This window comes from Haemaphysalis longicornis, unplaced genomic scaffold (assembly GCF_048455015.1).
Source record: "Haemaphysalis longicornis isolate Haplotype H1 unplaced genomic scaffold, Haemaphysalis longicornis Haplotype H1 scaffold_10, whole genome shotgun sequence".
Taxonomy (NCBI): Eukaryota; Metazoa; Arthropoda; class Arachnida; order Ixodida; family Ixodidae; genus Haemaphysalis; species Haemaphysalis longicornis.
The window spans coordinates 68,251,007-68,276,102 of NW_027526204.1; the positions used below are offsets into that span (position 1 = coordinate 68,251,007).

A 25,096-nucleotide genomic window follows, 5' to 3' on the forward strand; every position below is an offset into this window, starting at 1 on the left:
TGCTTTGCATGCCATCATCGAAAACTACGACCTAACTCTCCTGAATAATCCCGCCTCCCATACGCGCATGCGCAACAACGCCACTAAGGACACTTCACCAGATTTGGCTATCATTGGTCACATCTCTCATGCGGACTGGGCGCACCTCGGAGAATATTTAGGAAGTGACCACGCCATCTTGGTCACCACCATACACGGCACAGAGTACCGAGTCAAATTCGGCACGGCGCGTCTCACTGACTGGACCAAACTCCGAGAAGAACGACAAACAAAAGAAACCGACAAATCATCCACCACTCACTCTTCAAGAATGGATACCCCGTCTCCACCAGGACGCCCAAAATCACACAAAAGTAATTGAGACGTTGACCACCGCCCCATGCGTAGACGCACGGCTCCTTTACATGTGGGAAGCTCGCCGCAGTCTAATTAAACGCTGGCGCAAACAAAAACTCAACCGTAAGTTAAAAAACGCATTGTTCAGCTTACATAGGAAGCGGCACGCTATGCCGCCTCATTGTGCAAAGAAAACTGGCTCGCCCTCTGCGACGGTATGCGTAACTCCCTTAGCACTTCCAAAACGAGGAAGCTGCTGCGCTTTCTTATAGACCCCGGCAAGAGCAAGACGGAATCCCAACGCACAATGACCAGAATTCCTTATCAACACTCTGGAAGCACACGAAACCTGCTCGCCCCTCTTACGGCCCGCTATCTTCCCACTCACCCTACGGAGCCCCTTCCCCCCTACTTAGGAAGCCCCAACCCGCTCCTGGACGACGACATCCATCAGCATGAGGTTACGGCCGCTCTGGACAAGCTTCGCCGCAATACGGCGCCGGGAATAGACCAAATAACCAACAAGGTCCTCGCTAATCTGGACACCCCTTCCCTGCTTGAGCTAACGGATTATTTCAATCGCATGTGGCAGACGGGCTTACTCCCAGATGAATGGAAAACAGTGGAAGTCAGGCTCATACCTAAGCCGGGCAAACCAACGAGCACTGATAACCTTCGACCTATTTCCGTCACATCATGTGTAGGCAAATTGTTGGAGCACATCGTTTTAAACAGGCTGCAAACGTACCTCTAAGATCACGATAAGCTACCTACGACCATGTTTGGCTTTCGCCCTCGTCTGTCTACGCAAGACATCTTACTCCAGTCCAAGGAAGAAGTTATGCTGCCTGCCACCCGCAACTCACCCACAGCCATCCTTGCGCTGGACCTCAAGGGGGCATTTAACATAAACACGCCGCCATCCTCTCGCAACTAAGTGCTCTCGACTGCGGGCCTAGAATGTATCAGTACATAAGAGATTTCCTCACAGATTGCAGGGCAATACTTAAAGTGGGAGACCTAGCCACAGATCCCATCCTGCTGGGCAGCCGCGGCACACCACAGGCGGCAGTGCTCTCCCCGTTGTTGTTCAATATTGCGCTCAGCGGTCTCGCCTCCCTTATTGGATTCTATTCCGGGCATACATCACGGCTTGTATGCACATGATATTACCATCTGGTCGAAGACAGAATCCCTAGGCGACATAGAGGAGCGCCTACAAACTGCAGCCAACACGGTAACTCATTACGCCAACTCATGCGGCCTCCAATGTGCCCCACGAAAATCGGAGCTCCTCCTTGTTTGTACAGGAAAGAAACTCCTCCAGAGGTCACCCACTGTCACCATCCACATGGAGGGCCACACCATCATTCCGTCCTCGCATATCAAGATCCTTGGTATGAATTTTCAAGCCGATGGAACAAACTCTATCGTAATAAATAGGCTGAAACATACCTCGAACCAAGTCACACATATGATCAGGCGTGTGACCACCAAAACACGGGGAATGCGCGAGGAAGACACCCTCCGCCTCGTCCAAGCATTCATAATCTCAAGAATTACATACGCCATACCCTACGCTCTTCTCTCCAAGTCAGAAATAGAACGGCTGGATGTCATCATTCGGAAGGCCTACAAACAGGCACTCGGACTTCCCGTCAGCACGGCCACTGACAAGCTAGTGAGGCTGGGCCTGCACAATACAGCCGACGAGCTTATAGAAGCCCATCTTTCAAGCCAAAGATTGAGGCTGGGAGTTACAAGCACAGAGAGGACTCTTCTCTCTCGTCTGGGGCTTACATCCCCTCTGCAGCGTCAGACATCTCAAATGAGAATTCTCGACCACAATATCAGGAAACAGCTGTACGTCTCACCGCCTCCTAGAAACATGCACCCTGCGCATCACACTGGGCGCAGGGAAGCCAAGGCCATCCACACATACTACGGGAGGGAACCAACGACAGTATACACGGACGCGTCTTCCTATCCCGGCATAAGAGCAATGACAGCCGTGGTTGTCCAGAACAATAAGCATGTCACCAGCCAAAGCCTACCCGAATGCGACCCCTTACATGCGGAAGAAGCGGCCATCGCTCTCGCCATAACGCAAACTACCGCCAGCGTAATCATCACAGATTCGCAGCAAGCGTGCCGCAACTTCTCGTGCGGAAGAATCCAGCGGACAACCCACCAAATCATCTGCCAGCGTCCACCAGACAGATCTATCATGATCACATGGGCACCCGCCCACTCTGCCGTCCCGGGCAACGAAACCGCCCACCTGATGGCCCGGGAGTTATCCCGCCGGGCCCCGGGAAGCGAGCAGGAGAGGCCAACCCCGCTGATCACGAATCACGAAATAACACAGCACTACAAGTTGGGGCGTATCACCTACCCAGCACGGCATAAACACCTAACGAAAGAGGAGGAACGGCAGCTCCGTGCACTCCAGATGAATAAGTACTTTCCCCCATCCCACTAAATGCCACATTTTGCACCACACTGTATATTCCCCGCTATGCCGCTTCTGCGGAGCCCCCGGGACGCTCTTTCATATGGCAGGGGGCTGCGTGCACGCCCCACTACATTCGCGAAATTCCTCCATTCCTTCTCGCGAGCTTTGGGGGAGTGCTCTGACCAGCTCCGACCTCAATGAACAGCGCCTGCTGGTGTTGAGGGCTGTTGAGGCGGGGAAAGCTCAAGGGGTCTTGGACTGAGGACTCCTCCCCGATGCTTTTCACAATTAACACGTTTACTCTCTCTCTCTCTCTCTTGCTTTGAAGACATTATTTGCGAGGAAATATCAGACGTGTTATTTCAAAATATGCAGGCCCTAAGACCTGTTTTTATTTTCATGAATTTTTTCATACCCGGAACATGGGGCGCACTATTTTGCCATGGCCCCACGTTTCGATTCGGCATGGGCTCAACCGCGATCCGCCTTTCGTGCCCACCCATACCTGAAAATCCAAGGTGGCGGCTAAGGCAATTGGATGAGTCACGTTGCTTTTACTCCGCGTAGAAGCTGCGCCTTCTCCTTGAAATCGAAATGTCGTGGTTTTGCGATCCTGGATTGATTGATTGATAAATCTTTATTTGCGAGCCTGAGGCGCAGATGTTAGGGCGCCCGCCTAGTGGAGGGCATCCTTAGTCCAGGTAGTGGGCGCCGCCTGGTAGCACTTTGCTGGCGTGTTATTCCTCTCTACCTTGCTCCGTGGTCGGAGATGATCCACTGGTTCCTAGCCACAGACAGTTTCGCTGCTACAAATCCGGGGTGTAACTATATATTTAATTTGCCCTTATGCTGAATAACAAACTTCCGCAATAAAAAAAGGGGGGGGGGGGCAGTGGAGAGTGCAGTGTGCAGTGTGCGCTTTGATATTAGTTAGAATATGGCGCCGAGTGAAAACATTCTCACACTGAGATAGATTCCTTACTACATGCTACAGAAAAATTCGACATGCTAAACCACCATAGGCCTAATGGCCCTCTTTTCACGGGGACCGATACCATATTATCGCGATCCTTGTGAGGCGACGACAAATATGAGGAGAGACGCCCCGGAGGGCTCTAATGACGGCCGCCCTCAGTCTCACTCTGTCGGGTCTTCGCTACAATACTGGAACCGATATCCTTGTCATTGCAGTGCTGCAGCATAGTTCACGAGTTCAAAGGCCCTCACTGCCTGGCAACTCCTCTGAATGCAGGATACGGAGGACCCGATTCGGGACACCCCTGTACACGTTGCAAGATGTGCGCTCTGCTGCCAGAGCGAATTGCTTCTGTCCCTCCTCCGCACTTCTTTTGTTACCCTGATAAGGCACCTAAAACCGTGACGTACTGGGGGCGTTCCTGTGACGCATACGGGCTTGCTGCCCGAGTCACAGCAAGGAAGGGCGCGCGTTTCGCTCCATCACCTGGCAGCGGCAAGAACCCTGCCCATGGTGTGCGAGTTGAAGAACAGGGGGAGTTCCCTCTGGCTGCAGCAATGCTCGCCAGAGTGGCTAGCCCCCTCTTCCAGGGAACGCCCTCCCCGAACCGCAGCGGCTCGGTGGCTGCATGGCGTGCGCAGCTGCCGGGCCCCAAATCGGGGACTGGCCACCCGGCTGCGGCAAGGGCGAAATTCACCCATCACTGGGTTAATGCATGCACGCTCGTGTGCTCGTTTGCAGTGCACGATAAAGACCCCATCATACGTATTGGTGGTAAAATTGCTAATCTTCCGGGAGGCACAGGCTGACGATTCTAATCAATCAGGCAAAATTCCAGTTCAGGGGGAGCTGGGTAGTTGGATTAGGCAAGATTTTTTGGGCTCCTGTGCTATAGAAGCTAACAAGGTTTTAAGGGAAATCATTGACGGAAACATTTCTGATTCCGGGGAACATAACAGAAGCTGGTGATTTTCTAACTCGTGACACTATTCTTTTTTATTGGGGCTCAGAATCTTAAAAACAAGCCTTCTAGAAATTTTCCGGAAAGCATTTTTAATTTTTCTTTGCAGTGCCGCCACCGATTACCTGCGAAGTGGTCGGTTTAGTACTCCTACACTCAGTTCTCAATGTACATTTCTTCACCAGGATCGCCATGAAAACAGCGGTATTTCGTTCGATTCCTTAAGGCGCGAATAAGTACTTAACATGCGAAGTGACATCACGTCTCGTTTATGCGTCACTCGTAAAGCCACTTCCAGTTCTAAAAACTAAAGTTCTGTGAACTTTGTCCTATTTGTCTACAGTACAATAACCAACTTAAGAAGTAGCATGCGGATGCGCCATCATTTTTCTCTTCTTAGATGCTAGGCCCACACATCTTTCTGCGAAGGAAAGTTTGACATCCACATCAATGCATCCATACGGCTGCAAAGTGAGCTATACGGCTTCGGCAGATACTTCGCTATTGAAAAAAAATTCAGCCTGGTCCAGGATTCGAGCCCAGGAACATCGCTTAGCCGGAGCAGTCGCTCTACTAACTAAGCTGGCCAGGGGGCTAGCCAAAACTGCTTACTCAGGTCTGTCTGAGCTGACAAGTTCGCTCTACCACTGCTCGTGAGTTGCATTAGGTATTGGTTCGAGGTCTGCGTTTGACTAGAATGCCGAAACGATATGGTAGATCGTAGCTGGGCTGCCGCAATGTTTTCACAGGGGGTAGTATAATGTGGATTGGATGGTGTGTAGCCACGTAGGGTGTGGAAATGTGTTTGAAGCCGCCGAAGGGTGACTTGTTTTTTTACAATATAGGGCACTGTTACGAATGGGCCAGCGCTGCAGTACTTCCCCGCATCACTCCTCGGCTGTGCAGCGAAGCCACTCGTGCACCTTCGAAAACAGGCGCAATCATGTCGGTAACAAGTTGCGACAAGCCGCGTCAGACGCTTCGCTCTCTGCGCATTCGGCGGCTGCCTGCGGCGGCTGAACTTCGGCGGCTGCCTGCGTGGCTCGTCTCCACGCTCTTCAAGGACACAGAGGCCCCGTCTATCGCGACGGAGTCCTCCTCTCTCCCCTCTCTACCCTCTCTCTCCCCTCTCTAGATTAACGGTGTACTAAATGACCCGGTATGATGTCGTTACTTGGTACGTTTCTACCGTTGTTGCCTTCAGTTACCTGCGCAGCAAAGCACCTTACCTGCAACAATGACAGCAAAGGGAACCAAGACACTACACTAAAGCCAAGATTCATCGATAAGATGAGCCAGAGTTTTTAACTTGAACCAGTTTATTGTTGCATGAACTCGTTGTCGGTACTATAGCTCGCATGACTTCCACCAGGTTACAGAGAGGCCTCACAGGCCGAAGCAAGGTGGACAGTGGACAATGAAGAGTATAAGAGCATATAGCATGTTTTAACACACCCAGGTAGACGTCCGTGCAGTGGTGTAAAATTCCCTTTCTTAATGCATTCATCGACACTGTTGAACGATTGTCCACCGCTGAAGTGTACAGCTTGAATGGTCATCGCCCGTGAAAACCTTTAAACCAGTCGCTGAATCGGATGTCTTGTCCACGTGATGTTCGCGCTACTGACCACGACGAAACTGTTCTGTATAAAGGCCGACTGCACTATCGAACGGCTCAGGCACCCGATGTTTTTTAGATGGATTATGCGAGATACACTGAATGGTCCAGGAGCGATTATACACTTATTTTACAGCTACGTATACGCAGTGCTTCAGCAGAAAGTGAATTTGTAGTGAGCCACCATGCTGCGACTAGTTCGACTTCATGTGCGCGCCACGCGACCCCTGGAGCAATGATCTTAGCCGTCCGGATGAACAAGCATCTTGGCTTCCGGTGACATTTCAGAGAACCTGTCTTTTCGTGCTCGTTATATTTACAACTGCTAAAAGGTATTGTAGCTGTTGCACCTTATCAACATGTTAAGTGCTCCCATTTATTTCCATTTTCAATTTTTAAGGAGCGCCCGTCCTTGTCTTCTACGTCCTTCGTTTTCTTTGCTGCGCTTAACGGTGTTCTAAATGGAGTACCAACTAGTTAATACACACATCGTGAAATTATATTTTGCAAGTCGACAAGCCCCATTGAGTGTTCTTCTGTGATCCTTCTTTCGCTGTCCACTTTCGTCGCCTCCCAAGGCTTGTCACTGAACTTCATCCATGAGTCCATTCTTACGTTCCTGTTTTACTGCACATTGAAACAAATACCTAGGACAGCTTTGGAGTACTCATTTCCGCCATGCTAAAACAGGTAGAGGTCGAGAACGTTTATACCGCGTTCGCTCTTCAAAAATTCGGTGACTGCATGCCCGCTAAGATGACCGTTTGGCTATTAGCTAAAACTACGCCGAAACGTGAGAAGCAGACTCTACGCGCTTCTGGCTTCTCCACAACCTTCACAACTGAGTGAATGAGAAGGAATCTCGCGTTTTCTGTTCGAGTGGTAGAGCACCGGCGCTCTTGGCCATGGCGTAGAAAGCAGAGCTGGGGTTGTGGATGAGCTCCATGACTGGGCCGTACTCCAGGACGGAACCCTCAGCCATCACGAGAATCCTGGAAAGAACAATACAGACTGCGTGTTCGCGTGATTCGCGGAAGATTGAAGATAGTCTAGAACTCTGTGCATCGTGACACTGAATGCTGGAGAGACAACAGTTGTTGGACCCTGTTGCGATTAATTTCGAGTCTGTTCCAACAGCCTAACGTACCTACCTACCTTTGCAATCCAACCCATGTTCCTCCATTGTGTTCACATTTTCCACGTGACGGCACACTGCAGTTGATTGGTGCCAATTATGAGGAAGCTTATCAATTTGCTTTTTTTCTTACCATCTAGATTCACAGCAACACAAAACAAAAATTTGCAGAATAAACGCAATTTTCTGCAATGGTTCGATAGGAGGAATAGTGGTCTCCGAGATCCATTAATCCCATCTCATTAATGTTTGAAGTACTCAAACCCATTACACGCAACGTACATATTCACCCACAGCTCGCACCAAGTCCACAGGCATCGGCACCTAATCAGAACACAAAGTTGTCAGCGGCCTGCCTCAGGCCGCACCCGCCACTTCTAAGTAGCGGGTGCGGCCTGAGTCACTGCTAAGTCAACTAGCCATAGCCACTGTGAGCCCGAATACCATCGGTGGACGCACATATCACTGCCTGGTGCAACACTCGGTAACTGGCCTTAACCCTCTCCTACCAAAACTGGAACGCACCCTGAAACAATTTTTTCAACTTTTTTTCATATAGCAAATCGCAGTTGGAGGTCACAAAGCACCTCAGCCAAAACGTTTTGCTCTACGCCTGTCACATAACCTAAAAACTTGTTCAAAGAATTTTCCTCTCGTTCTCGGACTTGGCGTTGTTTGCGCGCTATAATTATGTCATTCGAGCGGTGACCCGGCTATTGGCCGGCTTCCTTTCAATTAAAGCAATGGACGAATTTGATAGCCACTTTAAATAAAATCGCAACAAAAGCAAAGCTTTGATGGGGAGGCGTATCTCCTGCGACGAGCAAGTAACACGATGCCGCTGTGCGCTGGCGATAACTGCAGCTTTTGGCAGGGCTTCAAAGCACGAAAGAAAGAGTGTATGTCTTTACCGGCAGGGTTGAAGAGTCCCTTCGGGAGTGAAAAGCATGGCAGGGTTGTTAGCAGACCAGCAATGACGGGGTTGATTAGACTCCAGGAGCCCGACCACCATTTTTCTGATTGACAGTGTGGTTGACAGCATCACCGAAGCTGCGGTGGGTGTCCCATTTGCGTACTCACTTGTCGTAGTCGAGCACGGTGTGTATGCGATGTGCGATGGCCATGACGGTGCAGTGGGAAAACGCCTCTCGGAGTGTGGCCTGAATCAGGCGGTCTGTGTCCCCGTCCATTTGTGACGTGGCTTCGTCTAGGATCAGGATCTTAGGTCCCCGCAGGAGGGCGCGGGCCAGGCACACGAGCTGACGCTGACCCACGCTACGCATACAATCAGTCAATCAATCAATCAATCAATCAATCAATCAATCAATCAATCAATCAATCAATCAATCAATCAATCAATCAATCAATCAATCAATCAATCAATCAATCAATCAATCAATCAATCAATCAATCAATCAATCAATCAATCAATCAATCAATCAATGGTTTGTTGATGTGCCCTGCAGGGACTCGCGATAGACATTCGCATAGGTGCACAAATAAAGCGTGGTAGTGCGGGCTTGTTCGTACATACTTGACAATTAAGCAACAGCACTTAAACGGGATAAAAGATTGACAAGACAGAGCTCTCTGTCTTGTCAATCTCTTGTCCCATTTAAGCGCTGTTGTTCAATTGTGAAGCACAAATAAAAACGACACAACAATCAGCGTGGACAATGCGTACACTACACTCTAAGGTGATCCTGTGGCTCGGCTTTGCCGCAATGCAGTGAGTCACCAATAAATGGTGTCAAAACAGCAACTTCCGCGAATAAGAGCAACGTCCAACTGCACATCGCCGAACTTCAAAATGCAGAACGACATGCTGACATCACGGGATGCCACAGCGCAGACGGAAATTTGAGTCTAATAGCATGCTAGATACTATATTCATTTAGGTATCAGTGTATAAGCTTAATGGACAATCATCGCTGCAGTGCCTGTCATCAGGCGGAAGCAGCTCTCGCCCGAGTTGCTTCGTCTTCGTTCAGTCGCCATCTCGTCAATAGAACCACCATCGCATCACCTGGACGTCGAGGACCTTGCGTTTATTTTACAATTTGGTGCCGAAACCCGGGAAGAAGGCCCTGTGGGATTCGGAGTCATCCGAAATTTGGCCTATGAGAAGGAGGACCCTTTTGAGGCGTACGACGTACCAGTGTGATGGACTGAACCGGTGGTGCTACCGAAAGCCGACCGACGTGATGGCCAGATGACACGACGATGCAACCTCACCTCCGACGAAACTGCCCGATGGGTCCAGACACTAATTTTGTTAACGGTGAGGGGCATGATATTGCTCATCCATCAATGCGAAATGCACAACCGGAACGGAGAATTTTTCTGTATATGAAGCGGCTTCATAAACTTAACGCAAGAAGAGAACAAAAGCGGTTGATCACTCGAAGGATATGCAGAGACTCGACAGCAGCACTAGAAGTCTCCGTAACGACCAGTGATGTGGACGATGTGTGAAGAATTGTCTGCACGAGTTACGCAAAACTGAAGTACAACTGAGAACAATAAACGAGGAAATTGAACCGCTCATCGACACTGACCACATAGACAAAGAATGTGCTACAAATATTGACTATGAAGACGAAATTAGGCATGTTATGATGCAATTATACTACCGATTCAAAGACAAAAGATCTGAAACCAACGACCAGTGCCAGATCGTCAAAAAGTTGCATTCCTCAACAAACTTCAGTGAGTTTGTTACACTGACTGAACTGTTCTGCGACGCATGCTGTTTGAATGGCGCCGAGGAACAAACCATCTTACAAGAAACCTCACCTCCGTCAGACTCCTTATCCCAAACCGAATGTGAAATCAAGACTCGCTCTTTTTGGCGCCTCCCGACTTCCAATCTGAAGATTCTTTATTATCTTGTTCCTTTCAAGAATTTCCCCAGGTGACTGAGAAAGAAAGATGCTGCTCATAGGATGCCATAACGTTGGCAGAACTTACGTATACCGCATCGCTCAAGCACGAAGACACGGATGCTTCTTGTGCAAATTTAAAACGCCAGAAAGACGGCATACAACTGTTAGTAACGAAGAACCAAGCGACGCAGGAAGCTAAAGAACGGCATCTTTATTGTTCTGTGAGATGTTCAAAGAAGATTGCTGCGGTACGCACCCGACAACGCACCCGAACGAAGGAAGCACTTGGCAGGCACCGTTCGAACAACCGGGATACATCTCGCAATGCAGCCGGATTACAAGAGTACAGCGTTCGAGAGAGAAGCGGAAGCCGTCAAGGCACTGTTATCAAGCCCCACTGAAAATACCGGAATCCGCACCTGAATTCAAAGCGCCGAGGACAACAAGCGATTTTTAACCGGGCGGCGTGGACTGCGCCGACATTCTATGCGTAGGTTTAAAATACGGCACCTGCGGCAGTTTCCCCGTCTGACTGCCTCACCGGATCGACTGGACCGAACTCGATGTACCGACAGTACGCGCACTCGCCACCGCTACTTTTGGGCCGGTGAAGATGTAGAAACTTAATGGACAATCCTCGCTGCACAAATGATGATGATTTCATCGGTGCCTGTCATCGCGCGGGAGGAGCTCTCGCCCGAGTTGCTTCGTCTTCGTTCAGTCGCCATCTTGTCAATAGAACCACCGTCGCATCACCTGCACTTCGCGGCCCTTGGTCTCTCCTCTTATTTTACAATGAGGATTAACTGCATAGACAGGTCAGCTCAGTGTATTACGGTGAACTTGAACATCAGGATTGTCCTGAAGTGTACACGCAATGAAACCTCAACGGAACTTCCACGATACAACAGTTAAAATAATCGGTCATGGAGACGAGCGAGAACGTAACACTCACCAAAGACGAACGTGCAACGTGATAGCGACAATCCTTAATAATGGCAACTTGACAGGAGTCAGAATGAAAATTTTCAACATAGGCAACATGCGATACGTTCATGAACTGCCCCTTCATCCATCATTTCACAACTCGTGCAGTTGAGCCCATTAACCTACGTATCACGTTATTACGAGACACGCCGCGGTGGCTCAGTGGTTAAGGCGTTGCGCTACTGAGCACGAGGTCACGGGTTCTATTCCCGGTCGCGGCGGCCACTTTTCTGATGGAGGCGAAAAGCAAAAGCGCCCATGTGTACGAGATTTAGGCGCACGTTAAAGATCCCCAGGTGGTCAAAATTAATCCGGAGCCCTCCACTACGGCGCGCCTCATCGCCTGCATTGCGTCGGCGCGTTAAATCATACAATCATCTTGAAAACAGGCGCGGAAAGACGTTGACAGAGAAAAGAAATACACAGGACCAGACGCTCCTGTGCGTCGTCGCGTGTATTTCTTTTCTCAGTCAACGTCTTTCTGCGCCCGTTTTCAAGATGAACCAACACTAACTCGAACTCACCCAACTTACCATCCTACAATCAAATCAGCGTTATTACGAGCCGCTATCTTCCATCGACCCCAACTGCAAATTCAAAATGCCACCAGGACTCTCCAAGGGGGTAGATGCAATTCTACATCGCATGAGGTTGAATGTCGCATACACGCGTAACTTCCTCTTTAAGATAAAACAAGCTACATCGCCACTCTGCCCACCATGTGATGGGCGAGAAACCCCCCAGCACCTTCTCTATGATTGTGCTCGATTCAGTGCCCAAAGAGTGTCCCTCACAGTGTCTTTGGGACTGCCGCTTTCCGCAGATACTCACCTAAGTGACGTCTTAGACCATGGAGTTGTCTCAAACGTGCTTTACGGGATACGAAAGCTCGGATAGAGTACCTGCAACACACAGGTCTAGACCAGTCGCTGTGAATAACTCGCCGTTTCTGTGCGCATCAAGTTCTTGAATATCATCGTCATCATCTTCATCACGTCATCAACTGGCGTAGCAAGTTATGCATTTTTGCCCGGCTAACATCGCCAGACTTCATTAAAGATCGTTCTCTCTCTCTCTCTCTCTCTCTCTCTCTCTCTCTATTCTGTTGCGTGAGAGCTAGCGACAGTTGGACGGGAATGGTTTCTGTTAGACAGGAGCAACAGTTCGAAGAAGATCAGCATGGTATTGAGCGGCACCTGAAGTTTCCACCGCCGTCTCCGGTCTCAAGCAGGAGCCCCTGCGGTCGGCCGGCCACAAGGTGCGCGAGATGTGCCTGGCGCAGCGCCTTCCACAGCTGGTCATCCGAGTGTTGGCCCGTGGGGTCCAAGTTATCCCGAAGGCTGCCCCGCATCAGCGAGGGGTCCTGCCAAGCCCGGCGGATTCGAAACGTGCAGCTCAGTAAGGCGGTCGAGTTTTCCAATGATCTTTAGCCTTTTCAGTCACGAATTATTATATTCACTGCAGAAAAATTACATACTTGGAGGTTGAGCAGTGTCAAGTGTCTAGAAGTAAGAAAAAAAGGTTCAGTCTCTCTAGAATACTTATTACGCAAATGGCGTCGTCTACTCATACGGAGACACCATTACCCAATCCTGCTTTGCTCTATAAAAATAATACATATCCTGAGGCAGTTTACAAACAAGGAGGTGAAATAATAATTTCTGCACATGAAAGTGGTGTTTTTAGCCTTTTTAAATGATTTACGGCACAGTAAAAGAGAACTTAGGTTTGAAACGATGTTTATGAGTGCCATGATGAGTACGGTTCCACCATTCCACATCACATGGCGCTACCTTTCACTTCCGCAGGTTTCGAAAAGCAGCCGCACCGCTCCGCAGCATGAACTCTTTTCGTTTTCACAAGGAAAACGACGAAGAAAGTCGCTTCTCCATACGAAGACACGGTAACTGAAAGGGTTAGTGCTGCTGAAATCTTCTGATACGTTCCCTACAGGATGCTGCGCACAGCGTCAACATGCAAAGCAGCTGCCACACGAAACTTGAACAAATTGTTAGCTACTGCGGAACCTCCGAAATGTGGCTAAACGGGCGGATGAGCACGTTTTCATCATTATTGATCAGCTTACAAAAAAAAAGAGGCACAAAAGAGGAGGTACGGGAGTCTCGAGTGGTGAAGTTTCAGCAGGTCACCTAACTCATCGTCCTTTTGAGCATGGTTTTAGCATCGCGTCCTGGCTGACTGAATCCCTACAAACACACGCGAAGCAATATCGTCGAAATAGCGGATTTTTAGAAAACCTGTTCGGACAACTTCACAAATGCGATAGTTCGCATTTAGCAAGGTTTTCTCAACAGTGTACTACCCAATCTGCTACTGCCTACCCACTTCTCTGCCGCCATCCTGCTGCACTTGCTGCCCACGTGTTGATGCGAGCATTCCACAATGAACAGCTGCTAGGTTCTTCCCGTTCTCTGCATTTTTTTGTTATAATTAAAAACCACGTTATGAATACCTTGAATAGAAACCCTAGTAACATTACACGCAGAACCATTTAGAATTCATTTTAATTCACGGCCAAAAGTTTCTTTGATTAATGCCTGATGGCATCTATTGGTATAGGGATCCTCTTAGAAGCATCTCATAACTAGAATTGTGACGTGACAAGTAATGAATTAACTGAAATCGGTTAAGATAAGATAAGATAAAACTTTATTTCCGACAAGCGGGGGGCTCGGAAAAAAGTGAAATTAATTCACTTGAGAAAGTCCGAGCCCCGGTTACAGACAGCAAGGGGCATCACAAAAGTACATCTTTCCAGAGAAAATCGTTTTTGTGGCATCATTATACAAAGTTTTTCAGAAATTATTCTGCTGTAACGAAAAATTTTTTTAATAAAACGCTGTTTGCATGCTCAGTGGTAGGCTCATTGGTGACAATGTGGTTTATAACAAGGAAGGCAAAGTGTGCCAACTCATTTGGTTTCGAAAGTTAGTACGCGAAAATGGTACAGTCCATATCTTTGTGAAGGCGTTGGGTATTTGAATGCTTTTGCTGTTAGGCTGGCAATTGATGTTATGAAAGTGTCATGATGATGTAAGTGAGATTGGTATGATTTTTGCTAGGTTGAAGTTTTAAAGGTTGTGAACTGAAATCAAATTGAGTTTGTTGAATAGGTTTCTTGTATGTGCATTATGCTCTACGCCAGCTATATGTCTTATTGCTTTTTTTTGTAACACTTGCATTCGGTTTAGGTTTGTTTTGGTTGTGTTTCCCCACACAAGAAAGCAGTAATTTAGTTGAGACATAAACAACGAGTTATAGATATGCAGTTTACAGCAGGTGGCAAAAATACTTAAACTTAGCTAGCATTCCAACAATTTTGGATATGCGCGTAATTACATTGTTTACATTGTCGTTCCAAGACATATTTGTGTGGAATATTACACCAAGTGTTTTTACGGAATCCACTACTTCTATAGTTTCATTGCCAAGAGTAATATTTGCATTTAGGAATGCGCTTGACTGCCTAGGGGTGAAGAGAACAACTTTGTTTTTTTAGTGTTAATTTCTAAGGAATTCACTACGCTCCAACCATGCAGTTTTAACAGCGTTTTGTTTATCTATGATCCAAGCGTTTGGCAATTAGAGCTGGAAAATAAAAGTGTTGCATCATCTGCATATATAACGTACTGCGGAGTTTGGCTAATTGTAGTATTATCATTGACGAAAAGGTTAAATAGAAGGGGTCCATGAATACTTCCCTGAGGAACGCCCGCATACAATGACCGACAATCAGATGAATGTTCACCAATTGAAACTACTTGCGTACGATTTTTGCAGATACGATTTTATTAAAGCAATGGAATACCTCGTACGCCATACAGTTCTAGTTTTTCTAGTAGAGTCGCATGATTTAGGCGGTCGAATGCTTTTCAAAGATCTATATGTACTCCAGCTACAACCTTTTTTTCTTTCAAAAGAAATTCTTTTTGGGTAATAAGGGCAAGCTCCATAGATATGTGCTTACCAAATCCAAATTGTTCCGGAATAATCAAATTAAACTGATCGGCGAAACCTGTTATTCTAGCGTGCAACAATTTCTCCAAACCTTTGGAAAATACTGGTTGAATAGAGATTGGACGGTAGTTCATAAAAGAATTTCTGTCGCCACCTTTAAAAATAGTAGTCACTCTCGATGCTTGCATCTTCTTAGGAAATATACCCACCGTGACAGAAGGATTATATACGTATGCAATTGGGGTTACAATTAAATCAAAAACATGTTTCACCGGTCTGATTTGAAAATTGTCTATGTCACGTGCTGAGCTATATTTGCAAAAGATTTATATGCTTAGCCTACCTCGGTTTCAGATGTGGGCCGGAGAAAGAGACTCGCATCCCTTTTGATTACAGCATTTGCCGCTTCAGGGGAATGAGAGCTGGTGACAAGGTTTGTAAAGTATTGGTTGAAGGAGTTAACTAAATCAGTGCCACTAATCGTTTCGTTGTTTACGGTGAATTGTGTTATGGGTTGCCGGCTGGGGACGTGGTTTAGCAGTTCATTAATTTTTTTCCAGACTTTGTCTGGCTTTTCATTACAGCCTAGTTCAAAGTAATTATAGAAATATTCTTGCCTCGCATGCCGAATTAAGGTATTGGTTTTGTTTCTATGTTTCTTGAATATTTCCAATTCATCTGGTTTACGCGTTTTTAGAAATTTCCTGTACAGTTTATCTTTCCGTTTTATCATTTTCAAGCATTCGTTTGAAATATAGGATTTACGTGCCTTCCTAGGCTTTCGAACGTTAACCAGAGGAAAAGATTGCGAGTATGCCTTCCCGAAGAGGCTCTAAAACTCCTCATATCCTTCATCTGGGTTGCCGGACTGATACACTTTATCCCAATTTATTTCAGCAATGCTTGAACGAAAGTCTTCTAAACTGCTGCTGTTTATATTTTGAATTTCTACATTTAGATTAGACTCAGGATTTATTCGGTTTGTAGGTTTCTTTGAAAACAGAAAGATGGGTAGGTGATCACTGATGCTTGATTCAAGCACACCTGTAATTATTTCGTCAGGGGAGATGTTGGAGGTGAAAACATCTAGTAATGTTTGCGTATTTGTTGTAATACGCGTAGCGGTTTTGATCTGTTGACCGAAACCATTTGATAACAGCAGTGTTCCGAGTTCATGTTGCGAGGGTGACGGTTGTAGCATGTAAACTTTACTGCAGTTTTGTAACGCTTCAATTACTTCCTTTAAAGAGCAACTATTCCTGTAAATAAATTACTTTGTTCCTGTGATAGAGTGCAAATTCAATCGTTATAATATTCCTCGAATTTTTTTTTCTTTTACGACAGGGCAGATATGTGCTGGAGTCACTTCGGTAGATAACATTTGGCGAAAACTTAGGCTACATACGTGCAGATACTGATATTTCAGAATTGATTTACCAGCGGACTCGCTATTTATGCTCCACTGTATGTGTTTATATGTGCTACCGTAATACAAAAAGTTGTATCGAAAGTAACGTGGACAGTAATATAATAATCAAGAGTAATTTTAACACGAAAGTGTTTAATGCCCGGGTACACCAAGATCTCAGTGACGTCATATCTGTCACGGAAGTGACATCGCCAGAAAAAGTGCCATTGATGCGGCGGCGCCCGGTTTCGAGCCCACGAACTGTTTCGCCGCAACGGGAGGTACGTGGCGCTCTGCCCACTGCGTAATAAACAGACTTGACCAGCACTACGAACGCGCCTTATGCCTTTCCCTATGAACTCATTCAGGTGGTGCTGCCGTCTATGAGAGGCGAAGCGAAGTAGCGCATCGTGACGCTAATGAGCGCCGATAGCTGGCGCCTCAATGCCAGCGCCTTCGTGTACGGGGGAAGCGCGTGAATTAAGGCACCCTCCGCTGTTTTCTCTTTCTTGGCGTCGGCGTGACTTCGTCTGGGTGGGGTCAGATTCGCGAACCTTTCTCTCGTGAAGAAGGTTGCTTTAACATTCAACTGCTGCTGTGAAGGCCCCTTTAACTTCCGTGTTTTGCCAATTCCTAGGAAAGAGGGATCAACCACAATTTTTTCGTATTACTTTCTCGGGGTTGTAGTTGTAATCGGTTACATTCCACAGTGAAGTAATTGTAAGTGAACACTGTTACTTTTTAAGAGTAACGTGTGCAAGTCTGCTCTTAACGATGATTATACTACCATGATAAAATAACGTCTATAGCACTCAAGGTAATCGCATTAATTGCATGTGGAAGAACTGTGGCGAGAGTGAAAGCTGCCCTTGCATACCTGTGGTATGACCGTAACGGCGGAGCGCAGACGACGGAGCGAGACAGTGGATATGTCCACGCCGTCGATGAGGATGCGGCCCTGCGATGCCCTCAGCACCCGCAGCAAAGCCAGCACTAGGGAAGACTTGCCGGCTCCTGTGCGTCCCACAACGCCAACCTGCGCACCGTGCGTGCCGCGGCGAGCACAATATGACTCTGAACACCAATGCACATGTACAGGGCGGGAAACTGCGGTGATCCTTGGCTTTAACCACCATCCAGGACCAGAAAAGACTAACTGACGTGCGTTCCGGAACGCAAAACATGACACAGAACACCGATACGCATATATCCAACATGAAACTTGCGCGATTATTGGCTGTCTCAACTTTTTGTAGCAAGTACTTTCACTTTGTTTGAAAATACGTCTAACATTTTGTGCTCTTGCACACGTTAGCGCACACTATACTGCCTAAACAAGGAAACGAGGTTCGAGCTGTTGACACAACACCATATTTTTCTACATTTTTCTCTCTTACCCAACATTTATAACCCTACTTCACAACATAAATGACGGGCCCCCTTCTCTAAGGCTTCCTTGGTAATACTGGCTGTCAAGTTTTTGGCACTAAAAAAACAAGCGCCTCCCCCTTAAATATTAGTTATATGTGTATGCGCCTCATTATAACTCATTGAGACTCAAATTTATTCAGAACATTACAAGAGTGTCATTGGGGGAATTTACAGGACGAGAGAGAATTTAATGAGGGACCCCTTGCTATAATTAGCAAAAGAAGCTAGCATAGTATAACACCAGGAAGGACAGATCGAAACGCATTGTCTGTATATTTGGGCAGGATAGATTAGAAATGTTGAGCCAAGATAAACACTTTCGAAAGATAAGATCACTATTGATAGGATTTTAACAACGACTTCAGGTAACGTGTACGAAGCTCTACCCATTGAGTTAAGAATGATAGCTGTTTTTAGGCGTGCTTGTTAACATTATTTTTCTCAGTTTGTACTTATTACTGAATCACCTTTTGCATCCATGGCTAGCACATTATTTGACGCCTGGGGCCCTATTATCGACTGAATAACGCCACAGTGAATTCGCCATGTTTTTTTGCGAGAGCACAACGTAAGCACTCAGTGACGTGATGCAAATATAGCTATGATGACATGCTGTGTAATATGACGCTTCACTCACAAAGATCACAACCAATGTATCAAATATTGCACATAAAATATATAAAACACTTGGCATGTGTTATAAAAACTAGGACGGCAGATGAGGCTGCCAAGGGAAACACATTTCTTCGGGTGAAAATTGGCGTCCACTCCACAAGGCGATCGAGGAACGTTGATACAATAGCGAGCGAAAGGCGAGCGCTGAGCTAAAAGAACACAATACTCTGTTTTTTACCGTACCTATTTCTTTCTTTTAATGGCTTTTGGGAACATAGCTGAGCTCTCTGCTTCAATGCAAGCTTTGTTGCGTTATCACATTCCCGGCCATCCCCGCTGCCACGCTATCGTCTAGTGTTATGTTACAAATTCATGGCGCGATCACCGAAAAAGACGACCGTCACCAGCGGTCGCTTGACGCGGTAAGGACAGCGAAACGCTATGCTTGACAACGGCGGAGCGCACCGATTCACTCATTCGTCAGGCTGGACTTCAATCAGCGTAGCAATGAATAAAACAGTCAGTTTTCTTTTTTTTCTTGAATTCGATCACGTGACCCACTAGCCTACAATACCCGGTTACAACTTAAGAACGGCAATGGAAGTTGCCACTGCTTCGTCACCCAAGACGGATGTTACTCCGTGCGGCGCAAGTAGTACGTTATTGGGAATATTTTTAACGCCACAGAGCCGCTTTAGTTATTTTTTGGATTTATAATGCTTATAAACCACAGCAGCGACCACAAACAAACTACGCGAGGAAAGACAGACGATACCACGCATTCACAGCAGTCTCCTTTCAAAACGCCCGCGCCCGTTGACATCCGGGTCCGTCGCTTAGGCGGAGGTATACCGTACATGAGCTATTGCCGTTCTTAACTTGTTCCCGAGTTATAGGAGCATAAAGTTTCTATGACTAGGAGGAGTGTGAAGAAATGCCCTGCGTTGGGTTCTTTGTAATGGAGAGGCTTGTACGGCCCTCTTACGTTACTGCTACACCAAAAAAATAATTGCTATTTTGTTGCCAACCAATAAAACAAAATACGGGACGTTATTTTTATGCGCCGTTATCGCTGACTTGAAAACAATCAAAAGTATTGTTTCTTCCGCTAGAAAACAGTTATAAATTGCGCGTCTTGCGAAACTGCGCCTGTTGCAATTTTACAGAGATTTCACGGCGCCGAAAGTCGTTGAAATTTTTGCCCTATTTCACGGGGACAGCAACCGCCATTAGCGAGCTGTTACGTAGATTGATGTAACTTTTACGCAGGCTGAAGTTGCCAGTGTGTGACGTAAGCATTCCCGCCAACTGGTTATACTACATCACGTCTTTTCAGCCAATCACACAGAGGGCGTGACATGCAAGCCATATTGTTGTTGAATAGCAAAGCAAGGTATACGTTGTCATGTCCGCTGCATTTCGTCTAGTTTTTAATGGCCAACCAAGAATTATGCGTTTTCAGTAGAGAGAAATAAGGCAAACTTTAGAATTGGTGCCACCTGGTAAACGTCATGAAACGTCAAAATGACAAAACCACATACAACCGTTCTGTCAATCGGAAGCGCGTGACCGATATTGAAAGCCAATCAGAAAAGTCTTCCGGCAAATTCACAGTTTACGGTGAATTTAGTGCGGCGAGAATAGTGCCCCTGGTGGTGAACTCTTTGCTAAATAAGATTGTGATTCGCGACATTGAAATTTCGCGTCAGGGACAGCGTGCCAGTAAAGAAAGGCAGGAAACGGTTAGCGCGTACGAGAAACGGCCGAAAGCCGACGCAACGACGAGCTCGCTACAACAATGGGTACATTTCGCGTTTTCACACCCACCTTTTCCTGTGGATTCACCACAAAGGTGACGCCCTTGAGGACATCAGGAAGTATGCCGGGTCGGTATGACGCAGAGTATTTCTCGAACTCCACGAGTCCTGCTGTGGGCCAAGCGCCTTCTGCGGATGCCACTGCCAGAAGGGCGTCATCCGCATTTCCATCATCGGCCGCGCATCTCTCGACGTCTACCTGTCACAGAAGGAGAGCATCCGATACATATCTGCAGTCTTATCAACACGCACGCCGCCAGTGGACGTCCAGTAGATGAAGTGCGCGTTCACTAAGTGGTTGTCAACATTGAGTGGGAAGGCGCGAGCATGAGAATCTGCTATTTGCAGGATTTCTTTATTCAGCGTTTTTACATCCTGACTGGCGGTGGGTAGGAGAAGGTCACGGAATGTCTTCCGCTCAGTCACCTGCCCGATTCTTTGCGGGCTGCATGTGTGCGCAACGGTGAGTTCCACGACGTGGTGATGGCTCCCCAGTGTTTTCTGACCATTCTCTCCTCCCTCTTCTCTTGGGGGATGCTGTGTGTGTAGGTGAAATCCGGGGTGTCAAGGCGGCATTCGCTGTTGTCGATATCTGCCATCCGCAATATTTTGCCTGAATAATCTACACGCGTATGATGCGCAGTACGTTCATTTTTCCCTGTGCTGCGCAAGTGCGCACGCATCTGTACGCATCTTTTTCTTAGTGTTTTTTTTTTGCCTTGTGGCTAGTAGGGGTGATGGAAAGGCGCAGTCAAGGAGTGCGTAGTCGCAGCTTTTTCCTCTTCACCCCGAGTTTGTAAGTTTAAACTGAAACGAATGATGATGATTAATATTACGATTATGATGACGATGATGCGGGGTCTGCTGGGTGAGTGAGTTGGTTCTGCTGCGCGGCGTCGTCCAGCTTGGTATAAATTTTAAAGCGAAGCTTTTTATGTTCCATTGATGGCACAGACGTCCGAGGAAAACACAGTGCAGTAAAGCCACTGAAGTAAAGCCACTGCAGAGTTTTACAGTGGGTGCATCAATCATAGACCGCATAAAATACCTACGTGATGTCTTTTCACACCTAACAGGCCTCTCGTAATACGTAGAATATAGGTTGGCATTACGCAAGGGTATACGCTGGTTTAGTGATGTGCGGTTGGATGTTGGCTTTGTACTTTGGCTGAGTTGTTGAAGTGGGCTTTGGCTTCACAGTTTGGCAGTTTGGACTTTGGGCTTTGGATTTGACTCAGGTTCCGCGGGAGAAAGCTTCACGTTTTAACATGTTTCTCTTAAGAAAGCGGCTTTGAATTTTTTTTATGCTTCGATGGCGGGTTCACTCACCTCAGCAGGCAATTCCATGTACTCGAGGTTTCGCTCGAAGGCTACCGTCGTCTGGAGGACTATGAACAGTGACAGGCACAGGGACACCATCATGATGGGAATCTGCGAAAAGGCCAGACAGCGCGCATGCGATGCTGCATCAGCTACTGCAGTCTTGGTAGAAGCTCAGTGGCTCATGAGAATGTCATTATGTTTTCTGCGAACGTCATTATATTATGAATGATAAGAATGGGGTGGAGTTCATTCGGCAGGCGCTCTCGGATAATCAATGGCAGGCTATCATTTTCCCTGAGGAAGAACGTTTTGACAGCTGCATCTTACCGGTACTCACCTACAGGGCAGAAACATGGAGGCTCACTAAAAGGGGTAAACATAAATTGAGGACGACTCAGCGAGCAATGGAACAGAAGATGGTAGGTGTAACGTTAAGGGACAAAAAGAGAGCGGAGTGGGTCAGGGAACAAAAGCGTGTTGAGGACATATTAGTGGAAATTAATAAGGAGAAATGGGCGTGGGCAGGGCACGTAATGCAAAGTCAAGATAACCGTTGGCCATTAAGGGTAACAGAGTGGATCCCAAGAAAAGGAAAGCGTGGCAGGGGGTGGCAGAAGGTTAGATGGGCAGATGGGATCAAGAAGTTTGCGAGGATAAATTGGTCGCAGTTAGCACAGGACGGCGATAATTGGAGATCTATGGGAGAGGCCTTTGCCCTGCAGTGGGCGTAGAAAGGATGATGATGATGATGATGATGATAATGATATTTACATTGAGCAGAGCTGAATCTAACAATCGCGTTCAGGGTGTGCGGGGCTGATGCATTAACCCGCCGTTGTGAAACAACTCTTACTTTTATGCTGCTTGGTATGACTGATTTATTGAGGTATTAATGCGGCAAAGCTACACCAGGGCTATGAGGCAGGCCGTAGTAGAGGGCTGCGAATTATATTTGACCGCTGGGGAATCGTTAACGTGCGCCTAAATCTCGACGCACCGGCGTCTTCGCTTCCCGCCTCCATCAGAGAAGCAGCCACCACGACCGGGACCGAGCCCACTTCCTTGGGCTTACCAGCACAACGCCCTAGTAACACAGCTACCACGGCGGGTTTTTTGGTGAGGTACGTAACATAAGATTTCCTGAGGTGTAAGTGAGTGAGTGAGTGAGTGAAGACTTTATTAAAATCGCCTGCACGCGGCCTCCGTTACCCAAGTGCCGTGACGCGGCCCTACGTCTTAGGTGTAAGTAGAATATTTGTGTCCTGCACCACTTCTGCAGCAATCGAACGCCCTATTTGAACAAAAATCAACTGTTTTCCTCGTGTGCATTTTATTGGTATTCATGAACAGCAAATATCAATGTTATTAAATTTAATACAGAACACCGAAAGTGGCAAATAAAAACGTAGAAGTTAATCGAGGTGGCGCCATGAGCTACGCCAGTTCCAGCCACAAGTCTTCCGGGATACTGCCCTGTATAATTACATTCACGCTCTCGAGCAGTAGACGGCGGCGTGGACGGACAGACAGACAGACAGACAGACAGACAGACAGACAGACAGACAGACAGACAGACAGACAGACAGACAGGCAGGGGAACGAAAGGTCACACCTAAAGCTTTAAAAAGTAGAGTTGGAATTTATGTACAATAGTTGTGTTTAAATGCAAAGCATTCTACAGGGACAGACAACCGATTTTTGTCGAGTATAACTTATTTATTCTAAATTGAGGGGCATCACCCAAAACACCTCAACCCGGAACGGTTTTGCTGATTGAGCCCCGGAACTTTTGAAATCGCAACTTTTACATCTACCAGCCATACGTGTCCCGCAAAAGAAATGCTGGCGACCATGGCAGAGAGCCGTGCTACAACGCACCTTTAACTGCACGTGAGATGAAAAGAGGTACTGAAGAACTTGCTTTCGGCTAAAACAACAATAATGTGCAAACTTTCCTATTCCTTCATGCAATTTTCGTATCGCGCGTGGAAATCGACGGAATTGTTTGGACACATGTAGTGTCACGTTTAGCCACTGCATGTCGCCACCTTTAAGACTTCAGAAATTTTAGTTCGAAATTAAAATTACCTCCGCCCGTTTATTTAGAAATACGTTAAGGTTACCCTAGTATATGAAACGCTAGCTTTCATATGAGCTGTAGTACATGCACCCTACAGCAATACGTTGTCTTGTCTGTCCTTTTAAGATCTGGAAGCTATTGCCTCAAAGCATCCATAGATAAGGATCCCTGAATTGTTACATGAACTAAATACAATAAAAGCTCGTTAATTCGAACTCGAAAGGGACCATAAAATTGTTATGATTAAGCGCGGAGTTCGAATTAGTGGGCGACGGCTATATGACGATGATGATAGCTATTGGTTTCCCCTTTGTAGCGGGTGATGACATGTCATCTTGCCAAAAAAGACTAGTATACCCGTGTGTCACACTCTTGGTTTAATACTAGCGCTGCTTAGGGCAGGCACAAAAAGCGTATTGGGCGCAAAATACTTTTTTTTCCTGTTACAGGTGGTAACTGCCCTAGGCAATATTCCTCTCTCTGCTTTTCAACGAATAGAACTAATGGACTTTGCGCCACACTACGTCGGCACAGAAAAAAGAGGCTGTGCATTGTTTGCATCTGTAGGAAACTTTTTTTTGGATTTGCAACAGAGTGAAATCACTCGGTGCCGACGTTTCCTGCAAGGAGCGATTGAAACCAGGGGATTACAGTTCGAATTAACCGTTCCGCATACCCGATGCCTTCCAATTGTCGGGAGCTCTCCCCCACTGAAATATATCGGGCTGTGGCGGGACCAGGGAGTGAGTTTGAATTAACTGTAGTTTCGAATTAATGCAGTTCGAATTAACGAGCTCTTACTGTACTATAGTGCGAGTCCTGGTACTACCCTTCGCTTTATTTCTAAAGATCGCTTCACTGCCTCAACGACCGTCGTGCTGTCTTTCTGGGCAGCGGTTGTTGCGCGTGTAGCTCTTGCTACGTGCATCACTTCGTGAACGCGCGAGTGCCCAATCGCCGCTCGCCTGGCCGCGCGCGTGGAGCGACGTCACGAGTTTCTGACAAGCGCTGGAGGCAGACGGCTACATCACTCTTTTAGGGGCGAAGCAGCTTAGGGTTTCGCTTTGTCCGCGGCTTGTCCCTTGGCGTCC

At 47.1% G+C, this 25,096-nt stretch overlaps 1 protein-coding gene across 4 annotated transcripts in view; it reads right to left on the reverse strand.

Moving 5' to 3' along the window:
* Nucleotides 1-5,960: 5,960 nt before the first annotated feature.
* The window catches only part of LOC144158675 (multidrug resistance protein mrp-7-like), a 149,822-nt gene continuing 130,686 nt past the window's right edge, over nucleotides 5,961-25,096 (reverse strand). Inside the window, exons 21-26 of one of the 4 annotated variants that reach the window (XM_077689710.1) lie at nucleotides 21,932-22,033; nucleotides 20,613-20,801; nucleotides 17,617-17,775; nucleotides 12,550-12,716; nucleotides 8,562-8,756; nucleotides 5,961-7,338 (exon numbers count right to left, since the gene is read on the reverse strand). In XM_077689710.1, coding sequence (XP_077545836.1) covers nucleotides 7,182-7,338; nucleotides 8,562-8,756; nucleotides 12,550-12,716; nucleotides 17,617-17,775; nucleotides 20,613-20,801; nucleotides 21,932-22,033 — 969 coding nt within the window. In that variant the 3' untranslated portion in view covers nucleotides 5,961-7,181. The remainder of the gene's footprint in view (nucleotides 7,339-8,561; nucleotides 8,757-12,549; nucleotides 12,717-17,616; nucleotides 17,776-20,612; nucleotides 20,802-21,931; nucleotides 22,034-25,096) is intronic. The other 3 variants (XM_077689707.1, XM_077689708.1, XM_077689709.1) reach the window with 3 other exon arrangements.